Here is a 21,413-nt window from a genome sequence, read left to right on the forward strand (position 1 = left end):
GTTAACAGATTCATAGCCAAATCTTCTTGCTGCTCGAGACTCCGTACATCAGCGTCTTCTCTTCTTTTCCCTTGAGCTACGAGTATAGCGAGTTGAAATCATCACAAAACAGAAACATGTTTGCTTTTTGTCTTATCTGGCCAAGCAGTTATTTAAGAAATTCATGTAAAACCATGGAGGCTGTTTTAAAGCCTTGCTTATGGTAAAAATAAATAAATAAAATAAGGTATTTCCACTTTGTTTTAATAAACTACTAAAGTTTCATCTAGGGAGTTAACCAGCAATAGTAGTAGCGGTTTTCTGCTGGGTCTCATAGTTAATGTACCATGATATTTCCACAGCTATCCCCTAAACACCTGTATGGCCAGAAGCACATAACCATAGCTTAGCTATGTATTCACCATATAGAAAGAGAGAAAGGACTAGAGAATGAAACATTAATGCTGCAGCCAGTGATGCATGAGCAAGCCCTCAAAAGAATAAACAAGAAAGAAGATGTGAGATAGGAGTGAAGATTGAAACAAAATCAATGCTGAAAGCTCTGTTCAAGTTTTAATTTGTTTCCCTGAGAATACCTCGAGTCCCTCGGAAAACATCAATATTATGATTGAATATTACCTGGCGTAAAGACACAGAATACATTATTACACCTCAGAAGAAAAGGGATAAGCTAACATCCAAGGATAAATATGGGATTTTTAACATCATGGAGAAATATTACAAAGATTCAATGCAGTTGTCGCTAATCTATCCTTATCCTCCACATGCATATAATACAGTATAATTGCTTTAATATCTATATCTATATCACAGGGTTTTTTTTCTTTTTACAGAGTTTGTCAGTCAAGTTTGTTTTTTAGGCAACAATGTCAGGATAAACGCTCAGCCTGTGAAATAGACCACAGAGAGCAGAGCCTCTTATATCTCAGTCATGAATTAGGCCCAAAAATGACCTATAAAAATTCAATTATTCTTTTGTACTATTTGTTGGCTACAGATTTACTTTGGACATTAATGGTCTTGCAAAATACTTCCAAAACAAAATGCTGTGCATTTGCAATGTATGCTAATGAAGTAATTACTCTTGCATAAACTCTCTATACTTCATTCCTTTCTTCTTCTATTATGCTTTATTAGTTGGCATCAGCATTTTATTATGTTACTTATAAATATTACATGAAAACACGGGTCCAAAGTGAAGGAAGTCTTTTTTTTAAATTAATGCTCATAGAATATTTAATAGTCAATTAAAAAAAAAAAAAAAGTTACTGAGAACTTTTAAATGCATGTTCTACCATGTTCACCACAGGAGCCTGGACCAGTTGGAGGTCCACACCAATTAATCATTGGTCTATTTCTGGAATTGCACACTATTTTATTTATGCTAATTAAATTGGACTAATGTGTCGGACTAATAGATAGTCAAATTTGTAATTGTATCATCTTTTAAAAACAGTGATGCTTTAAAGTAGAAAAATACATAATTCATGACTTAAATGAAACCTGCAGGAAAATGAACACAAGTGTGTGCTAACGTGCATGTAATGCAACGTGCATGTTAATGTAACGTACAGGTGAATAAAGGCATCTCAGTCACTGGATGTTCACATTTCTTTCACAAGTCTTCACAATCAGGATTGCCAAAGCACACATAATATGAATAGAATAAAGCCCAATGTATACCTTAATTTGTTCATAACAATTATTAATTCTCAGTTCGATGTGAGCTTGAGTCTTGCTGTCACCCGTTTTTCACAATAAGGGAGATCTTTTGTTTTAACTCACCCATTTTTAAATAAATAAAAAGACTGGAAGATGACTGTGTTCCTTCTTTCTCAGGTGTGTCCTGTTTGATTAAATGTTGATATGTTTTATAGCTCTGAATAGCTACCCTTGGTCTAAGCCCTGGGTTTCTCCAGACCAGAGAGATAAAGACAAAACGATGGAAGAAAAACAAGCCATTTAAAGCTGAGGGAGACATAAGAGGGAAATATCATTACACAAGCACAACTCTGTATGCCAACCACTCTAGAAAACAACACCACTTATAAAATGACAGTCAGTGACATCAACAACAACCTCCACAGGGCAGAGGTGAAGGTATCACAATCCACTGTTACTCCAGGAGATTATGGGAGCAGAAATAGAGAAGCCATAGAAGGATGTAGAGGCCAAACCACAAGCTGATCTCATACTACAAACTACTCATCAGCAATATGAATCAGAACTGGAATCCACAAAGAAATACAGAGATGAGCCACGACCAAGATTAACCTCTATTAAAGTGATGGAAAGGCTAAAGTGGAGATACAGGAAGAAAGGACCTTCTCATGATGCAAAACATATGAACACATTGGTAAGTATGGTGGAGGTACTGTAGTGTCATGGATTGGGCTGGCATGACCGACTGCACTAAACTTTACTGATCAATTTGGATGTCTATAGAAACTCTTTGTCCGCCAATTTACAGAAAAATATATCCGTTCTAATTAGGAGAAACATCATCATACAGCAAAACAATGATCCAAAAGCACTGGGAACACAGCTAAGGACTTCACCAGGGGGAAAAAATGGAAGCTTTTAGTCTGGCCAACCAAAACAAAAACACTGGAAGAAGCTGTAGTACAAGCCTAGAAAAGAAACACTTGGATTATGTTACAGGCTTGGTGCAATTACTGCAAGCAATGGTTATGCAACTCTAATATTAAGTGATATTTACTTTCATTTACTTATTTATTTTATCATTTCAAGACTCACCTAATTATTTTTTATTTCAGACTCACTTTTTTCTTGCACAAGTTGTTTTACAGATCCAGATTAAAAAAAAAAAAAAAAGAGTAACTGAAAGTTCAAGCAATCATTTCAAAGGTCTTCGGATGGCAAATCCAAAAGAACTGCCCATAGTCTTCCAGGTTTCAGGGTGTACATGCTTCAGCCAAGAATGAGAAGCTAGTAACTCTACACATTTTTCTACAAAACTGAAATTTTGGATTCTTTCATTTAAAACAATGGTCTATACATTAGAAACAAAACATTATCTAGAAACTAAAGAATCAATTAAAGCTCCCTGCACTGCATTCGGTAACCTGCAGGGGGCATTTTAGCTGCATCTAAAGCCTCAAATGCTGAAGGAAATCAGGCTAAGTCTCTAATAAAAATTAATATTAATAATAATAATTAAAAAAAAAGCTCCACCCATTCAAAGAACCCCTGTGACCACTGCACCCTGCCATTATCTTTATTGCTCGGTCTTAATTATGACCTCTATTAAGTGGCTGAGTCAGACATAAAGTTATAAATCTGGTATTAATTTAAAGACAAGGAACTGTTCTGGTCATTATGATTAAATTAGTAAAAGGCCAGAGTTGGTGACAGGGCTGTGATCCTCACCCTTCATGTGGTGGACTACAACTTCTCTTTAACCTTTATTAATATGCTGATGCTCCTCTGGGTGCCTTAATTACATTTCTGAAGACCAGAAGAAGACAATTTATTCATATGGATGCCTCGAAGTGCATAATAACATGCATCATATTTACTCTGTTTTTCAGTTGACTAACCTTTTGACAGCACAGTCCTTTGTTGTAGATGGATTTTATTTTAATACATCTTAAAAAAAAAAAAAATTCCTATGCATAGTTAATCTAAACTGTATGCATGAGCTTAAGCAGTCATGAGTTTAAAGATTTGCAGCATTTTCTCTGAGTTATTGGCTTTCTTAGAGTGAGTTCTTTTTATTTATTCTTATTTTTGGTGGAAATTCTATGTTTCTGAAACTGTTACAGCACTGTGTTTTTATCCGATATCTAGTTTTATTTCTAAAGACTCCATTATTTGGGGAAGAACTTAGACGATTGAGGCATAAAAATTGTCTTGAATCATTAAAGTGTCAAAGTTCTACTGAAATATGATACAGCATAAAGCAAGAGGTAAGGATAATAGGATTAGGAAAGAGAAATGGGATTAAAACAAGCATCAAACTGTAGTCTAATATATAACGGTTGCTAAAAATGTACACCTGGTCACACCTGGTTGCCTCTCCAGCATTGTGAAACGGAGTCAGTGAAAGGCACAAACAGCAGCATAGACAAGGCGCACGCTAGATAGAGTCCGACACCCACCTTAAACGGTTTTGACTTGATGCCAAAAATGCTTCTCACTGCCAATCTCACTCAGGCTGGACACATTTGAGCAGTACGTGTATATAGTCCATACCGAACAAAGACATATCCATGCATGTTGTCTTTGAATATATGACTTGCAGTAGATCATATCGCAAACCAAATGATGCAGCATGAATAACAAAATGTATGTACATCTGTCAGGTAGCATGAATGCCAAGAACACCCACGGATAAATCTTGAGCAACATCTGCGACGGCACTGACATTTCCGTCAAGTGCTTGAGTGCTTGCTTGAACATTGTACTTGCAAATCAGCACCACGAGTACAGCGTGAAATACCTTCTCACGTGTCCTGAATGTCTAAAGCTGGAATAAAGCTTAACAAGATCCCTTTCCTTATTAGACTCTTATTACGGACTCTTTTATTTTACGTATTTATGCACTAGGCTCCTGATGGTCCAGCAGCAGGATCCCGTGCTCTTGTTGCTGTCTCAATTCCTGCGCCAGGAGCTTAAGAGTTAACTCTCAGTGCCAGTCCCAAGCCTGGATAAAATGGGAGGGTTGTGTCAGGAATGGCATTTGGTGTAAAACCTGTGCCAAATCGAATGTGTGCGCCAAATGATCTGCTGCGGCGACCCTGAAGAGGGAACAGCTAAAGAACAACATCTTAATTCATGCATTAAATAAGCAGACCAGGTATTATGTGTGTGCTGGATCTTCTCCATGCAGTGACTAACACAGACATAAATATATTAAGCACAGCAGCATTACAGGCCATTGTTAAACTCTCAGCGTTACTGCTGCAACCTTCAACCTGAAATCCAGCCAGCAGTGCTTCTGTGTTAATAAACTCCCACTGATTATGGGTTAGAGGACAATTAATATTAACTGTGCATGAGGAAAAAAAAAAAACCACAAACAGCTCTGTACATATTTGTACATAATAAGTTGGGCCAAAGAGAACGTGCGTCTTATAAAATGGCCAGTAAGGAAAGAAAATGTTTAAAAACCCACAGCTTTTCATGCTTTTTCAGTTTTATTGTCACAGCTGTGTTCTCCGTGTGTGTGTGTGTGAATACAAGAGCTGCCATTTGTAAAAGGAAAAGTGCTGTGTAACAAAGATATCTATTTATTTTGCAGATTTGTTTTGTAGAAATGCTATTTGGGTTCCGTGTCCTCATTAATTCAGAGGGGGAGCTCTGCTACAGCCCCGATCTAAAGCACAACACAGTTTAATTTAGTAGCTTTCTAGTGCTACGTCAAACATCTTATCTGTGTTGAATAAAAGTGTTAGAATAAAATTCTTCAAGAGGGCAACACACACACACATAGCTAGTCTAAACCTAGATCGCTTTCAGAACAACCTAGTAAAAAAGAATTTACTGCAACGAATGGGTGTCTATCAACTTCTCATTTTCATCATCCATGCCGAAAAGCCCAGAGGAGTCTGAGTCAGACCAAGCTGGTCATATGGGCAGTATAAATTAATGCTACTAATGTCACATCCTTGACAAGTTATATTTAAGAAAATAAACTAAACAACTATTTCAATTGTTTAGGCAAATATTAAGGAATATGATCAATTGAATTGGATGACTTGGATTTTTCAGCAGGGACGTGTGTTATTTTTTCTTTTCTGAACATCATCTGGTTAATGAAGGGGGCATGGTGGTTTAGTGGTTAGCACGTTTGCATCACACCTCCAGGGTTGGGGGTTCGATTCCTGCCTCCGCCTTGTGTGTGTGGAGTTTGCATGTTCTCCCCATGTCTCGGGGGTTTCCTCCGGGTACTCCGGTTTCCTCCCCCGGTCCAAAGACATGCATGGTAGGTTGATTGGCATCTCTGGAAAATTGTCCGTAGTGTGTGATTGTGTGAGTGAGTGAGAGTGCGTGTGTGCCCTGCGATGGGTTGGCACTCCGTCCAGGGTGTATCCTGCCTTGATGCCCAATGATGTCTGAGATAGGCACAGGCTCCCTGTGACCTGAGAAGTTCGGATAAGCGGTAGAAATGAATGAATGAATGAATGAATCTGGTTAATGAGTAAATTTTAATGTTGCTTTAATGCAATTCGATTCATATACAATGTATAGAGAACAAGAAAAAAAATGGGGGGTGGGGGGTCCTTTGTGATCATAATACGTCTCTTACTGAGAAACTGTGTATTTACGTGCCTCATCTGTTTTAGCACCGATGAGGCATGCAGGCATACTGAATGTATCCCCTTTGGTTATTTGAGTTTAATTTAGAGTTCGGAGTGTGTGAAGCAGCAGAGCGCTCAAGCCACAAGATAATAGACATTACTTCAAATTACCGCAGGACAAAGAAGAGCAGCTTTTAACTAACACCACTCTATCAAACTCCTCCATCCGCTCTAAGCAGATCGCCAGCAAAGACAGAGGCATGGAATGAAACTTATTTCCAAACCTTGCACCACTGAGCAGTATGTGCGCTGGACATCTCATTTTAAACTGGTTCGTCATGGTACACTGACCAGTGTGGGTGCGAGTATTATAAGAGAAATATGTTCATTGTTCCTTCGTTTGTCTTGAATTAGCATTACAGAAGTGATCTGATATCATGGACGGAGCAGGGAGGATGTGGTAGAGTTTCAGTAGACAGAGAAGAGGAGCGTTGAACCGGCAGGTATCGTGTGATAATTCTCACCTGTGTCTGTTACCACCAGTCTACTTATTAGAGTTTCTTTGTGCTTTCAATTACTGCCATAATGTAAGACTGAGGGTGGCACAGCTGGCAGCATGCACACACACTCCACTGTGAAAGCCACGCACTAGTAGCAACCCCTTTTTAGTTTTTAGATTTTTTATTTTTTGATGGAGTTGTTGAAGGTACGCTAAAAGCATGAGGAAAAGCAATGCAAGCTTGAAGCTCTGCTAAAATTCTAGAGTCTCCTGAGTCTTCCTATGCACTTGTACACACTGGGGTTTTAAAAGAGAGCGATAACTTAAATGCAGGCTTAAATTTTAATTGCTTGGATGAGTGTTTATTTCGAGCTATATACACTGCAGTTGCGGTTACAGCACATAAATCAAATCATATAACTTTTATATCACACACACCCCACACACTTACGCCTGACACTCCTCTCTCATCCAGAGGCAAATTCAATAGTACAATACAGTACTAGCTTTTCTTCTGAAATCTAATGAACCCCGCTGACTATAAATTATTCTTCATACCTTTCTCCAGGTCGCTGTGACAATTAGGAGTCTCTTTATATAGAGTAAGTGTGATGTAAGCGTGTGACACTACAGATCTATACACGCTGCTGAGAGCGAGCAAAGGTAACATCTTGCTGAAAATATCAGTTCGTGCTGCTTTTAATTGTCTTGCACCTGAACACATAGTGCACATTCATCACCTCCAACAAGTGAACTCACGGGAGCTTCTTTATGGCAGGCAAGGCACTGAGAGTATCCATCTTCTGATCATCTCTCCCTCTCTCTCGCTTTCTCTCTCTCTACAGCAAGACTGATAAAACATGAGACATCCTTGGAGCAGGTTATTACTTAGTAGCTTGTATCAGTAGTCTACAGTGCTTTCACTAGTGAACCTAAACTGCCCCTGGGTGTGAATGAATGCATAAAGGTGTACATGTGATAGGCTAGTGGCTGGTTTAGGGTGTATTCCAGGTGCTCCTGCAACCCTTGGTCAGAGCACAGGGGCAGCTACAGTATGATACAACACCCCTGGAGCAAATAGAGTTAAGAGACTTGCTCAAGGGCCCAAATGTGGCAGCGCTGGAGCTTGAACCCTGATCCTCCAATCAACAACAGAGCCTTAAAGATGCCCTGCCACCCTGCCCTGTGGTAATGTCTGATGTTTACCATGGATTCTAACATTCTTTGTGTTAAAAATACCTTGGTTACCTTGCTTCAAGCCATTCTAGTGTGGTATAGAAAGCCTGCAGGAAGACTCAGCTCGATTTGCACCAGTTCTCATTAATATTCAATGAGCTATGCTGCTTGGCTCTGATTGGCTAACCACTAGGATATGAGAACATGACTATTCATTCACCCAGCGCAATAAGTAGCCTAGGCTAGAGGAACTTTGTTTACAATCACCTGGAATTGCGGCATAATGGCTTCTTCAGGTATATTGCCATGTATATATGACCCTGAATCTGAAGAGGAGACAGAAGCACCAGAAGAACCACAACCAGCTCGTTTAGCCATGGATGTATCTGGATGGTAATTTAACTATTTAAGTAAACCATCAAGCATTTTAAAACGTAATAAAAGTTATTCGTGGCAATTGTCTTCTGACATTATCACTTTTAAACCATTACACCATTGGTTAGTGGCCAAATGTGTGTAGATGACAAAAAGGGCGATGCCTGCATTTTCTTCTGAGTGCTGCTGCATAAAGTTTCATTACCATGAGTGGGCCTTCTGAGGTCTGTTAAATCTATATAATTAAGCTATATAATAACCGCAGAGAATGGCAATGGATTTTGTGCTTTTAATTCACGTCTTTCATATCATTCTGCGAGAGATCCGTTCAATTATTGCAATAGAATTCCATTGAGGGTGAAAGTCAGCTAAGACGTTGCCTCGCAAATACCCGCGGACAATACCCCTACTATTACCAATTTACAATTATCCCTTACATATGCAGCCGAATTTATACCGATGTATTAGCCTAATAAGTTTTGGCTCGCAAAAAACCTGACCGTTGACGTTCAGCCATCCTTGCTGTATAGGAAACACTGAGCTACACGAATTCTGTGGGCGTGGTCTCAAGTGGGAGAGCTCATGAATAGTAATGAGCTCTATCATTTCTACGTCACTCTGAGCAGCTTTTCTAATTGACCTGATTTCTCCGCTTATTTCTTTTAAGTGGCTTGAGCTGACAGGGGAGGTAGCAGTTCATTTTCACATTCCCGACATAACAAACACATATGGACCTAACACATATCAAAAAATACAAGCAAAAACAGTTGTGTGGAAGGGCACCTTTAACCACTACTGCTCCACATATAGAATATAGGTTTATATGTTTAACAAAAAAAAAAAAAAAAAAAAAAAGAATTTTCAAGTTTTGTATCTGGCTACTGAATCTTGGACAGAAAAAAAGGCCCGCTGTCAGTTTTAAGAGATGTACAAAAGTTCTATCGATGTGTAGTAAATGTAAATCAAAGATTAAAACCCAACAGTCAGTGAAACACTCATGATAAATAAAACCATGCACTCACATCTATTGCTCTATTTTGGTTTCACAATATTCTGATTGTCTATTCCTGCAGTTTTAATATGACTGATACTGCTCAATATACAATATAATGCCATAACAGGCTGAGCACTCACGTCTGGTGTTTCTGTAGTGTGCCAAAGCCTTTCGCCCACACAAACACATCTATGAAGCATCCATGACAGATTTTTTTTAAAGGGTCTGGGATGCTGATCAGAAGGTCAAGCCCTAGTACTACCAAGCTGCCACTATTGGGCCCTTGAGCCAGGCCCTTATCCCTCTCTGCTCCAGGGGTGCTCTATGGCTGACCCTGCGCTCTGACCCCAGCTGAGATATACGAAAAAAAGGATTTCACTTGACTGTGAGGAATAAAGGCTTCCTCTTTGTTCTTCTCCTTCTTCTTTTTCTATTTATCAGCTCTTGCTTGATCATTATTGATTTTACATTTATGTTTTGCTCAATATTTTTGCCAATTACCTCATTTACTGAGAACACGACACTCATGTCGAATCAATAGTTTTCAAACAAAAATGATTTCTCACACACACACACACACACACACACACACACACACACGCACGCAAAAAAAAAAAATAAGTGAACTGACTGTTTCTACTGTTACTCAGTGAGAGAACAAACTGCTGTACACACAGTTAATGACTCTGGCAGGTATGCAGCAAACAAAACAGAACGGAATGAGATAATGTGTGTTTTTCCTTACTACTGTAAGTAGTCTGCATAATTTTCTGCAAATTCACCAAGATTAGTCAGAGGTTTTTCTGTATCACCTGCATGAATGAGTATAAGACAGGCGGACGGAGTCTCCATCCACATAGACATCAATGCTGAGAGTAGAGCAGCAGTTCCCTAAGGGTTCATGTTATCTGGGCCGAGGGCAAGAGCACAAATCTCCAGCTAAGTCTCCAGTGAGCTCATTACCCACACCCAAAGACTGGGACCTTTACTGAAGGACTGACATCTCTCTCTCTCTCTCTCTCTCTCTCTCTCTCTCTCTCTCTCTCTCTCTCTCAACATTACAGTTCAGTAGATGGTCCTAATTCAAAAAAAAAAAAAGAAAAATGTCTCTGAGGAATGTAAAATGATAAACATTAGCCATTAACAAGCTGAGGGGAAAAAAATCCCTTTGCTGATTTCTTAAACTTGCCTGACTTTCAACACCTAATAGTGTCCACAAACATGCCAAAAGCTGGCAAAATGAAGAATAATGGAGCGAGCAGGTAGGTAGGAAAACTCAATCATTTAATGCCATCTGTCAGAAGCGAAAAGCTTTCTGTGAATTGCAAAGCACAATGTCCTTGGGAAGAAGGAAAAGTGGTCGATTGGTGCAAAGGAAACAGTGGTGTGTGAGCTACTGGGTCGGAGCGGAGGAGGGAGGAGGGTCATTACTTATCCGCTTTTGTCTGAGACGTGAAAACAACCACAAGTGAAAAGATTGATGGCTCGGTGTGCGAGCGGTTCAACAAAACTCAACGTTTTGAATGGCCTGGGAGTTCAGCTTACTTAAAGCTCTCTCATCTGTGAAATGTGAGGGAGCCTAGAAAAGAAAAACAGTTAGATGCTCTTATCACTGACTGTCACGCTATTAATTTAAGTTTCTTGAAAATAAACTGGAGGTTAAATACCATAAATAATACCATAAACAGAAAAATAAAAGACAAACAGAGCTAGGATTTAAGCAAAACTTATTTTCGTAAGCTCTCCAATTCATCGCTTCATCTGAAATAAGAAAGAACGCTCTTATTTCTCTGTCCTTCGTTATTTCCGCACTCACCTTGTAAGCATGTGTGCACAGGATTGAGCTAAAAGCGGGAAAGTGTCTCTTAAGGACTGGGGCAAGCTGGCAGGAGTTCAGATTCAGATGGGAAGCCAAATCATACCCTGCCCTCTTTTATCGATTGAACAGCTGTAGCTAACCTCCCAAGAGCAGCACTGGGGTTTAGTTCTCCTTCACTCCCACTCAGAACAAGCAGGGCTACGATTGCACCAAAACAATTCTGGGATTAAGCAGACCACTTTTCACTTCTCTTGTCAAGATGTGCCTGTTGAGTCATTTCTCAAAGTACATCAAATTGATTTAATGTCAGGCACCACTCAGATTTGTCCTTTACTGCTTCACAATACACACAGTGCGTGTCCTATTGTTTTAATTAGCATGTTTTCTAACCTTTAATGCAGATAAAACAACAGACAGAGTAAACGGTCTAGGACTATCAGCTTGGTACTATTCTGTAAGTACCTAGAGTACATTAATAAATAAAAAATATGATATTTGATATTATTTTAGAAGTCATATAAAATGTAAAGAGATATCTGAAGAGACTCATGGCACACATAGGCCTCATTTACCAATCATCTATATATAAAAATAACAGTCAACTGTATATTCTCTCTCTGCACAGCAAGTCGTGGCCTAATCTTTAGAGAGTCTGACTCGTAATCCTAAGGTTGTGGGTTTGAGTCTCGGGCCGGCCACAACTGAGGTGCCCTTGAGCAAGGCACCGAACCCCGCAACTGCTCCCCGGGCACCGCAGCATAAATGGCTGCCCACTGCTCCGGGTGCGTGTTCATGGTGTGTGTGTGTTCACTGCTGTGTGTGTGCACTTTGGATGGGTCAAATGCAGAGGACGAATTCTGAGTATGGGTCACCGAACTTAGCTGTATGTCGCTTCACGTCACGTCACTTTAATTAATGACGTGCACAAAGGTCCCTAAAAGATAATGGTCACTGAATAAAACTAAATATCAATATGAGTAAATGAATAAAGAGTGCCTTCTAAGGAGTGCAGTAAAGTTTGTGTTTAAAGGGAATCATTAAATTTGTTCCGATTATATAACTATTTCTATTAATTGAAGAACTCTTTCTCTCAATTTTTAGATTGCTTTCTTAAGAAATATTTATTTTTAAACTTTACAAAGTTGTATTTAACATTTGTGTGTGTCTAGTTTCAATAAAATGTGATTTAAACTGTGTATGTAAAAATATGATCCTTAAATTGCATGAAATTATCAATCTAGGATCACATTAGTCTCAAAACTCAGGTGCTCTGATTAACTGAACGCATAGCAAATCTCATGCCACATATACATTTTCTTATATAAATGAGATGTGCTATTCTTACTTAATTAAAGCTATTTCAATATGCATTAAAATGGAAACAAATGTACAAAGGCTGTTGTTCTTTAGTGCCATTTTCTTTGGCTTCTGCAGTTTTTCTGCTTTCAGTATAGTAGTTACCACACAAACAATAATGCTTATTGTTCTAACCTATCAATAGCAAGTCTACGTATAGTATTACCCCAAAGCAAGGCAGCAAAACAAATGAATCCACAAACTGTAATACATATTAGCACCTTACCTTTGCTGATGTCCTGATACTCGAGCCACAGCTGGCGCTGCACCTGCTTATTGGGGTACCAGATGGTGCAGGACTCCTCAAAGCCATACACCGCCTCCTGGACAAAATGATTCCCAAACTCCTTCAGAATGGACACAAAGTCACTGCGCAGTGTTGCACCATCCAAGGAATGGATGGCTGAACTGAAGGCTGAAGAAACGGAGAATAGAAATCTGAGAAATCAACTTCAATTATAGCATCAATCTCAAAATACCATCTTAAGTCAAAGCAAAATTATACACAAAGTAAACATTCAGAATAATAATTGACCAAGCATACATTTCTTTATCTTTGAGTCAAATTGTTAAAAAAATGAACAATAAAAAAACAGTTACTGAATAGTTTAAAACACCGTGTCAAAGCTTCATTACTCAGTGTGTTGTGTAAAATAAAATTATCTAGGGAAAAGAGGGCTGGCTACACAAACACAGACCCTGCAGACATCCATGTGTATGTGTGTGGGCTGTGCTTTTGACCTTTCAAAGAATGTCAACAATGGAAAAAAAAAAAAAAAAAAAAAACTACTGTTTTAAAAAAGTAGTACTACACAAAGCCAAAGTACAATCAGTCAGACTGAGCAAGTTTCACTTCAGAATCCCTACAGCATTTCTCATGACTCGAGAGATTTCTAGAGACTCATGACAAAAATGCATTAGTTAGAATTAAACAGAGTTTCGAGGCGGTGCTGAGCAAATAAAAGTTGATCAGTTTAATGTTTTTTAACTAAATAGAAATTAAAAAAATATGTATCATGTGAGAAATTTTATATATACTGTGTATATATACTGTGTATATATATATAATGTGTGTGTGTGTGTGTGTGTGTGTGTACATATGAGAAAACTCACAACAAATACAAACACAATATTTGAGTTTGTCATGGACAACGCACCCCAGTCTAAGAGCATTGTTTGAACCAGAAAGAACTTATGCATGAAATATGAATTCACTGTTAATGGAAAGAGTGAACCATGGAGGAGAATCATTACACATAATGAGGCAGAGGAAATAAAACTTTAGTGTCATTTATTAAGAGAGTCAGAAAATGATTTTGGAGTTAAGGATATGTACAGTACATGAAAGAAATGATTAACAAATGAAGCAAATGAAATTTACTGATACTTGAAGAATAAATTGAAGTACTTGTAGAAATTAAAATGAGCACAGGCTTAACTTCACTACCTATTCATTAGTACTTGACTGGCTTAATGGGTGTGCTCGGAAAACGTAATATACGTATCAAACGTAATATCCGCTGAGGCACGGTTAAAATCACACAGAGCATTCTGCCTAATAAATAAAGCTTATTTAAACTACACACAGCTGAATTTCTGAATTCCCTTAGTCCAAAAAGTTAATTTGTTCATTTAGGGCAAAAAGTGCTATTTTAATTGTAGTGAAAGCCATTATTCGACTGGACGACCAGATTTTCTGCACAGTTTCATCACCTGCTGATTCCCACCCACCAGCAAGCTCTGCTTCATTCTCCCTGGTTGATGGCGGTCACGTGATACTCATTTGGGACTAATAAAACCAGCCATGCTGTCTGCCCTCTTCCTCATACTTGGGCTTCCAGACACCCACATTTGCCTAGTGTCATTCTGACTGACAGCTGAGAGTATAAAAAAGTTTGATCGTTTGGTTCCTGGCCACGGATGGCTGTGGCATCATCAGGAGTCCAACAACAGGACAAACACTACTATCATGTGGTCTGCTCTTTCATGGTGTTCCACATTAAAAAAAGCTAACTGAAGAAAGACTGCAGAAGAACGAGGTGTCAGAGTTAGGTTTACCTTGAGAGAGGGTCCACTGATTAAGCCTGACATGATACAAAATGGAACGAAGCTTCCAGTGCTGCACTAGAGGATATCCAGACACTTCGCTGTAGTTCACCATTCCTGAAACACAAATCAGTGCAAGTGAGTGGAGGGAAAATAAATCATAAGTTGTTGAGTTTGACACAAATGCATTAGCAAAGCTTTTGTTTAGAAAGCACACTGCGATTAGGTTTGTGACAGAACATTTTTCAGTTAGTTGCTAAATGTTTGAGATGATTTTTAATGCTAAGCCGCACAAACTGGGAAGCAAGCAACTTTTCCCCTCTAACACCAGAAATTGAAATGGAATGCAGGAGCAGCTGTTACTCGTAACCTTGCTTGATTGGTTCAGCTCTTCATGCAGGCAATTCACTGCCTCCCTGAGAATCACACCCTGTTCTGCCGCTACTTGAAAATCACTGCATTTGCATTTAGCAACACGAGAACATGCTTAAGCCTTAAAGGGCTCAAAGTGCCTCTTGTCCTTTTTGCCCTGACTCTACAATCAGCAAAATGAGAAAATGAAAAAAAAATAATAAAGCTTATGAACACCATGAGGGACCTTTTCCCACAAAAAGAAGCCAGACTGGGATTCCCAACCAATTGGGATTCAGGAACAGTCTAGTATGTTATTGTGTTTAGTCTAGGATGTGTTATTGTGTTTTAATTTAGTATCTTATTGAGTTTAGTGTTATTGCATTTAGTAGGTGCTATTGTGTTTAGTCTAGTATGTGTTATTGTGTTTAGTCTAGTACTGTATGTGTTATTGTGTTTAGTCTACTACTGTATGTGTTATTGTGTTTAGTCTAGTATGTGTTATTGTTTTTAGTCTAGTATGTGTTATTGTTTTTAGTGTTATTGTGTTTAGTCTGTTATTGTGTTTAGTCTACTACTGTATGTGTTATTGTGTTTAGTCTAGTATGTGTTATTGTGTTTAGTCTACTACTGTATGTGTTATTGTGTTTAGTCTAGTATGTGTTATTGTGTTTAGTCTAGTATGTGTTATTGTTTTTAGTCTGTTATTGTGTTTAGTCTACTACTGTATGTGTTATTGTGTTTAGTCTAGTATGTGTTATTGTGTTTAGTCTAGTATGTGTTATTGTTTTTAGTGTTATTGTGTTTAGTCTGTTATTGTGTTTAGTGTTAGTGTTTAGTCTAGTATGTGTTATTGTGTTTATTCCAGTATGTGTTGTATCTGGAATTTGTTTTCCAAATCTGGGATTTGTTTTCCATTTTAAACTGGAAGTAAACAAAATGTTCTAGAATTGTGAAACATTAAAAACAAAGTAAAATGATTGACTAACAAAATGGACTGCCTATAGACCATCTGTTGTGGCTAACACATTATGAACGGAAGATGCAGCATTACAAATTTCTATATATGAAAAACATAGCTGCACGTGTCATTCATCATTCAGTAGATGAGACCCGTCACCACACTGCTGCAGGCAGAATCATAACTTCTCTTCTCACACGCTGCCATATGTAGGTGCGGCTGAAGTGATCAATCATATCGTCTCCTGTAGCAACTGTCAGCCTCAGCATGCCGCACGATGCACTGCGGCCATACATCAATTTAGTCCAGCGTCATGTTTACCACATCTGGAGGCTTGCATGGGCCATTGTGTGCCCAGTACTAAGCACAGCAACCTCATTTAGGTTTATGGCATTGCAAACTCAAGCTGACACGTATTTAGAAGCAAGGCAAATACTGACAGGCAATGAAACAATCCACTGAACATTAAAAAATATTGTTTTTCTCTTTAGATTTAACATCCAAGCACAAAATGATGGATTTTCATAAATCAACACTAGTGGAAAAGTATTAAAATATAAATCTGCAAACTGGAACATCAGCATCTGATATATTGGCCAATCAGGAAAAAGTTTGAATTGTACTTAAAATAATTGCTCTGAAATCTTTCTGGGTTTTCTTGGAATCTGTGCATAGGAAATATGCGGTAAAGTCCAACATGCGTGCCCTAGTACTGGTTCAAACTTTTTTAGGGTTCATGTTTCTCACAGATTGATAGTCAAATAAACTTAAAACTATCCGTGAAATCTGTCTAGTAACAAATTTTAGAATTTCCTGTCACATCTTTTATTTAATCATAGAACGTGAATATAATTAATTAATTATTTATGAAAGATTATTATACATTTATATGTCTGTGGCTCTTATGTGTCTAATATGTATTTTATGTATTTATGTGTAAATGCATAATTTATTATACATTAATAATTTATGAAATATTCATTTATTATACTGTACATTTACATAAATGCATGTCTTATGTAGGGAAAGTCCTGTCAGCATCAGAAATGCACCTCACTTTCAGGTCTAAGCCAGTAAAATGGTTTCATACATAAGTTAAATGGTTTAGAGACAGTTAATTTAGTATTTTTTCCCCACCAATAAAAACAAACAAACAAACAACAAACACATCTGGCTATATAAATAATTAAGTTGTTTAAGTAATTGACAAGAAAACACACTGACCCTGCTGCTTGGTTAGATGTCTCTGGCTCCTCGGTTTCATTCTAGTACAATTTAGCAGGGCTTCAGATGACCCACTGACTTTCAGCCCAGAACCGGTGTTATGACTATGGAAAGTCGTTATGCATGTGTTCAGATATCAGATATTATTCTTTATCCTGATTTGTTTCAGAATTGTAAATATAAGCAGAAAATGTAAATCAGTTTACATGACTCCTTTTGCTGCTTTTTTCAGATCCGAGCAAAAGCATACAGACTGCATTCCTTGTGTTCTTTTACCCTGTTAGCGCTCTGACAGAGTACACATATTTGATAAATAAGGTCTTAAATGCATGCTTGTGCAGAATGCTCTCACTGAGAGCCTCTCGCTTAGATCCATCTAAAACGGAAAAGATGCATTTGCCCCCATGGAGCACCCTGGCATTTGTGCAGCACATGTCACTGTTAGGATTAATAACAAGCTCCCAACACAGTACACACCCTCGATTTCTCTTCTCTCAGCTAAAATCCACAGGCCTCTCTCCTTTTTTTTACCCTTTGGGCTCTGTGCTCTTGTCTGACAGAATGATTAATACTAGCAAACTTCACCTTGCAAACACAAGTTCAGGGGCTGAAGACACAAATCTGCCAGTCAGTGGTGGCATCGTTAAAGGCTGAGCCGAGCTCTGAATGTCCAACTGGGGAAAAAAAGGTGCTGCTGATGGATAGACGTATACACGCCCAGCCATACCCAAACATATGCTGAGAGGCTGATGGAATCCTGCATGTGAAATCGATTTAGCTCTGTGCACACACGTCAATGGCATGCAACTAAAGAGCCCATAAGTCATCATGGCAACAAATCCAACCATTTAAAGTCTTTGCAATGGAAGATGGCTGATAGCAGTCCTCACATGGCTCATGAATGCCCATTAACCGATGTAGCCCATGTCCCATTTCACCCTTGGATGAGCTGAAGAATGGAGAAGCGGGAAGAAAATGATAGTACTAAGCAACTTGGGCATAATAGAATAATTTCTCTAATAGAAGAGAAATAGCAATACTGTGCAGTGAGCTCATCAGCAGAAAGAAGACAAGTAGCATAAACATGTGGGTTGTTTAACAGCATAAATAATGTGGGCTCTGACAAAACACTGACATACATAGCTGTTTATATTTAGCTTCATATCTAGACTATATAAGAAATGACACAACAGACTATGGTGTTACAGGAGAACAGTCCACAAGGGGGTGTCAGTAATTAACTAAAGAAGAACCTTCACAGAATTTAACCATTTATAAATATATTTAATGTTATAAACGTTCACAAGATAAGTTACCTGTAGTGTCCATCATAGCTTAAATTACAACAGGCATAAACAGTCACTCTGCTACCACAGTCTATTATTGTTACCTTCTCTGTCTTTAAGTTAATAAGACAAAAAATGTATCTTGTCATGTTACAGAAAAACCAGAAAACATAAACTCCTCTGTCCTTAAGTCCTTCCTGAAGAAAATGTACTAACAGTTAAGGTACAAAGACTCCTTCATAAACGTTAAACATCTCATTGTTGATCTATATCTCCTGACTCGAGGATGTAGCAACCTGACTGCTAACTAGAAGCAAAAGGTATGGAAACATCACTCCTATCTTATCTACATTTCGCATTGGTTATAAAATATTACTATTTCTATATAAAGCTCTCACACCCGGGAGGAGGAAGACAGACCCATACACAGGATAGCTTCAAATAAACTGGGTTTAATAAATAATAATAATACACTGAACAGGAACACACAGGAACTAGACAGGACAAAGGACAGGGTTGCACTGACGATGATTCTGCGCTGCTCAAGGCAACGCGACATGGTTAACTACTATTAACAATTAACAATAGGAACAGGTGTGTAGAGATGGGGAGGAGCAAACAAGGGTGGGGCAGACACATGACAAAGAACAAAAACAAAAGCACATGGCCAAAATTCCAGGCTGAGTCCTGACAAAAGCAGGGAATGGTCTTGTCCCTATCAGTTTTTTGGTTTTTATGATTTGTCATGGCAACTTTGATGAAAAGGTGCAGGCTATTTGTTAATACCTCAAGTAGTAAATGCTACAGCAGGGAGCAGAACCTTTTCTTACAGACCCCTACAATTATGGAACAGCCTTCCAATTAGTGTTCAGGACTCAGACAGTCACTCACTCTCAATGTTTCAAAGTCCAGACGGAAAACACATTTGTTCAGCTTTTTATGAATTTATAGATAAAGTAGGGTTTGGTGAACTGGGATGCTTGGATGTTGGCTACCCCCTACTTTCATGTGTTCACACAGGTTTGCTGTTGGTGGAGCGGTTGGATGCTTTATGTCCCAGGAAGCCCTCATATCTGTGTCACCTTTTGGCTTTCCCTTTTAGTTATGCTGTCACAGCTACTCTTGCCAGAGTCCCTGCCTGCACTATGCACACAGTGTACATGTCTTCAACCATTACACAATCACAAGCCAAAAATCTTAATAGTCTCTTTCTCTCTCTCACTACATATACTGCTCCCCAGATACCGGCAAAACTGACCACATCTGCTCTCCAAGCCTGCTTGATCCATCCTCATGCCCATCTAGATTCACGGGGCTGTTGCGGATGGTAACACTTGGGGACCGTGGCGGAGACGGTCTTGTGCTTTGAGACAATCTCCTTTGATAAAAGTGCTATACAAATAAAACTGAATTGAATTTGACTGTATTTAAATTAAAGCAAAATGTATTTTATCTGGAATTTCCTATCTGTGATCACATTGTGTAGCATTCTGCATTGTTCTGTATTGATGCAAAAGAACACATTTCATATATTAAGTTATTTATGTTATTTAAGAGTTTAAATTAGGTTGACTTTAGGCATTGTAAAGCTTTCTAAATAGCTTGATTCAACAGTAAAGAGATTAAAGACATGAAACACCACCACTTATCTCCAAAAAGCTGGGTCGATTTATATTTCGTTATTAAAAATTTATTAAAAAACTTATTCCAGACTGGCCTTTGAATCTGGCAAAAAAAAAAGACCTAAAAGATTTTAAATCCAGTCAGCACACATCTCCACATCTCTTCTTTGTGCACAGAGTTATAGAGGAGACACCACTCAAGTCCAAGGTGACACACTTTTTCATGTGGACAGAGCATGTCAGTGTCTCGAGGCATCTCAGCAGACTCATAGCTTAGAGCCGGGCTGGTCACTGGGCCATATGCTGGCATTTTAATTGAGAGGGAGTTTGGGAGAGGGACTTTGTGCCAACAGTATGAATCACTGCCAGTCATAGCCACGTCAGTGTTCAACCTCAGTCTGGCTCCTGACCAAGAGACAAGAGCAGATTCCTGACATCCATAAGGAGGAAATGAGCTGGACTGATCTAATAGTATTTCTGTAAAGCTTCCAGAGTCATTCTCTTCTCTCCATTCTCTTTCAAATTAGATGCAGGATAAAAGATTTACAATGGACATTTTTTTTTCTAAGTCGTGTATAGCCGAATCTGATTGATACCATATCTAAATGATCAAAATCATATTGGTCTGGTGTGTGTGTGTGTGTGTGTGTGTGTGTGTGTGTGTGTGTGTGTGTGTGTGTGTGTGTGTGTGTGTGTGTGTGTACATTGTGTGTATGTACAACCTTTTAACAATCTGGAAAAAAATAATGGTTTAATCTAAATTATTATCATCAACCGCTATAGCAAGTATAATATTTAGTAACAATAATGTTGCTCATCAAAATTCTACACAAGGAAATATCTTCTGGAGATGTAAGTAATGGGCTTCAGTGACAAAATATTATTTGCATTTGCAAATAGGAGTCAGAATGAGTAAATGTGGGACTTTATCAGCTCATTAGTCCTGCAACAAAGTACAAATATCTAAGTTGTTAAATAATTTCATGCCTAACACACCATTTTTCTTCTTCTTCTTCTTCTTCTTCTTCTTCTTCTTCTTCTTCTTCTTGTTATATATATATATATATATATATATATATATATATATATATATATATATATATATATATATATATAATAATTTTCTTTGTTTTCTTTTATTCAGCTCAGAAACTCTGTTCAGTAATATTTAAAAAATTAAACCTGAATTCAGTTAAATGTGACCTAGTGAACAAAATGAATGCCTAAAACCTAGTTATAAACAGAGTTCCCCTTAAATTAATCCTTGCTGCCAGCTCCTGAATAGCGAAAGAGCAACTCTCTCATCTAAAGATCGTATGTTTGAATCTAGAAGATGCCACGTACCCCCTGAGTCCTATCAATCAGTGTCAGCTCTTTCCTCCAAGTGTGTGACGCTGCCATATACAGTGCTTAACATACTGTACCACAAGCAGCAGCTTAA

General features: G+C 38.3%; 1 protein-coding gene across 5 annotated transcripts in view; it reads right to left on the bottom strand.

Moving 5' to 3' along the window:
* Nucleotides 1-21,413, bottom strand: part of astn1 (astrotactin 1) — a 223,503-nt gene that overhangs the window by 51,495 nt on the left and 150,595 nt on the right. For all 5 annotated transcript variants that reach the window (XM_027132844.2, XM_047818340.1, XM_047818320.1 and 2 more), the window contains 2 exons: nucleotides 14,541-14,645; nucleotides 12,709-12,897 (listed from right to left, as the gene is read on the bottom strand). In XM_027132844.2, coding sequence (XP_026988645.1) covers nucleotides 12,709-12,897; nucleotides 14,541-14,645 — 294 coding nt within the window. The remainder of the gene's footprint in view (nucleotides 1-12,708; nucleotides 12,898-14,540; nucleotides 14,646-21,413) is intronic.

The sequence above is a fragment of the Tachysurus fulvidraco genome, chromosome 1, assembly GCF_022655615.1.
Source record: "Tachysurus fulvidraco isolate hzauxx_2018 chromosome 1, HZAU_PFXX_2.0, whole genome shotgun sequence".
NCBI lineage: Eukaryota > Metazoa > Chordata > Actinopteri > Siluriformes > Bagridae > Tachysurus > Tachysurus fulvidraco.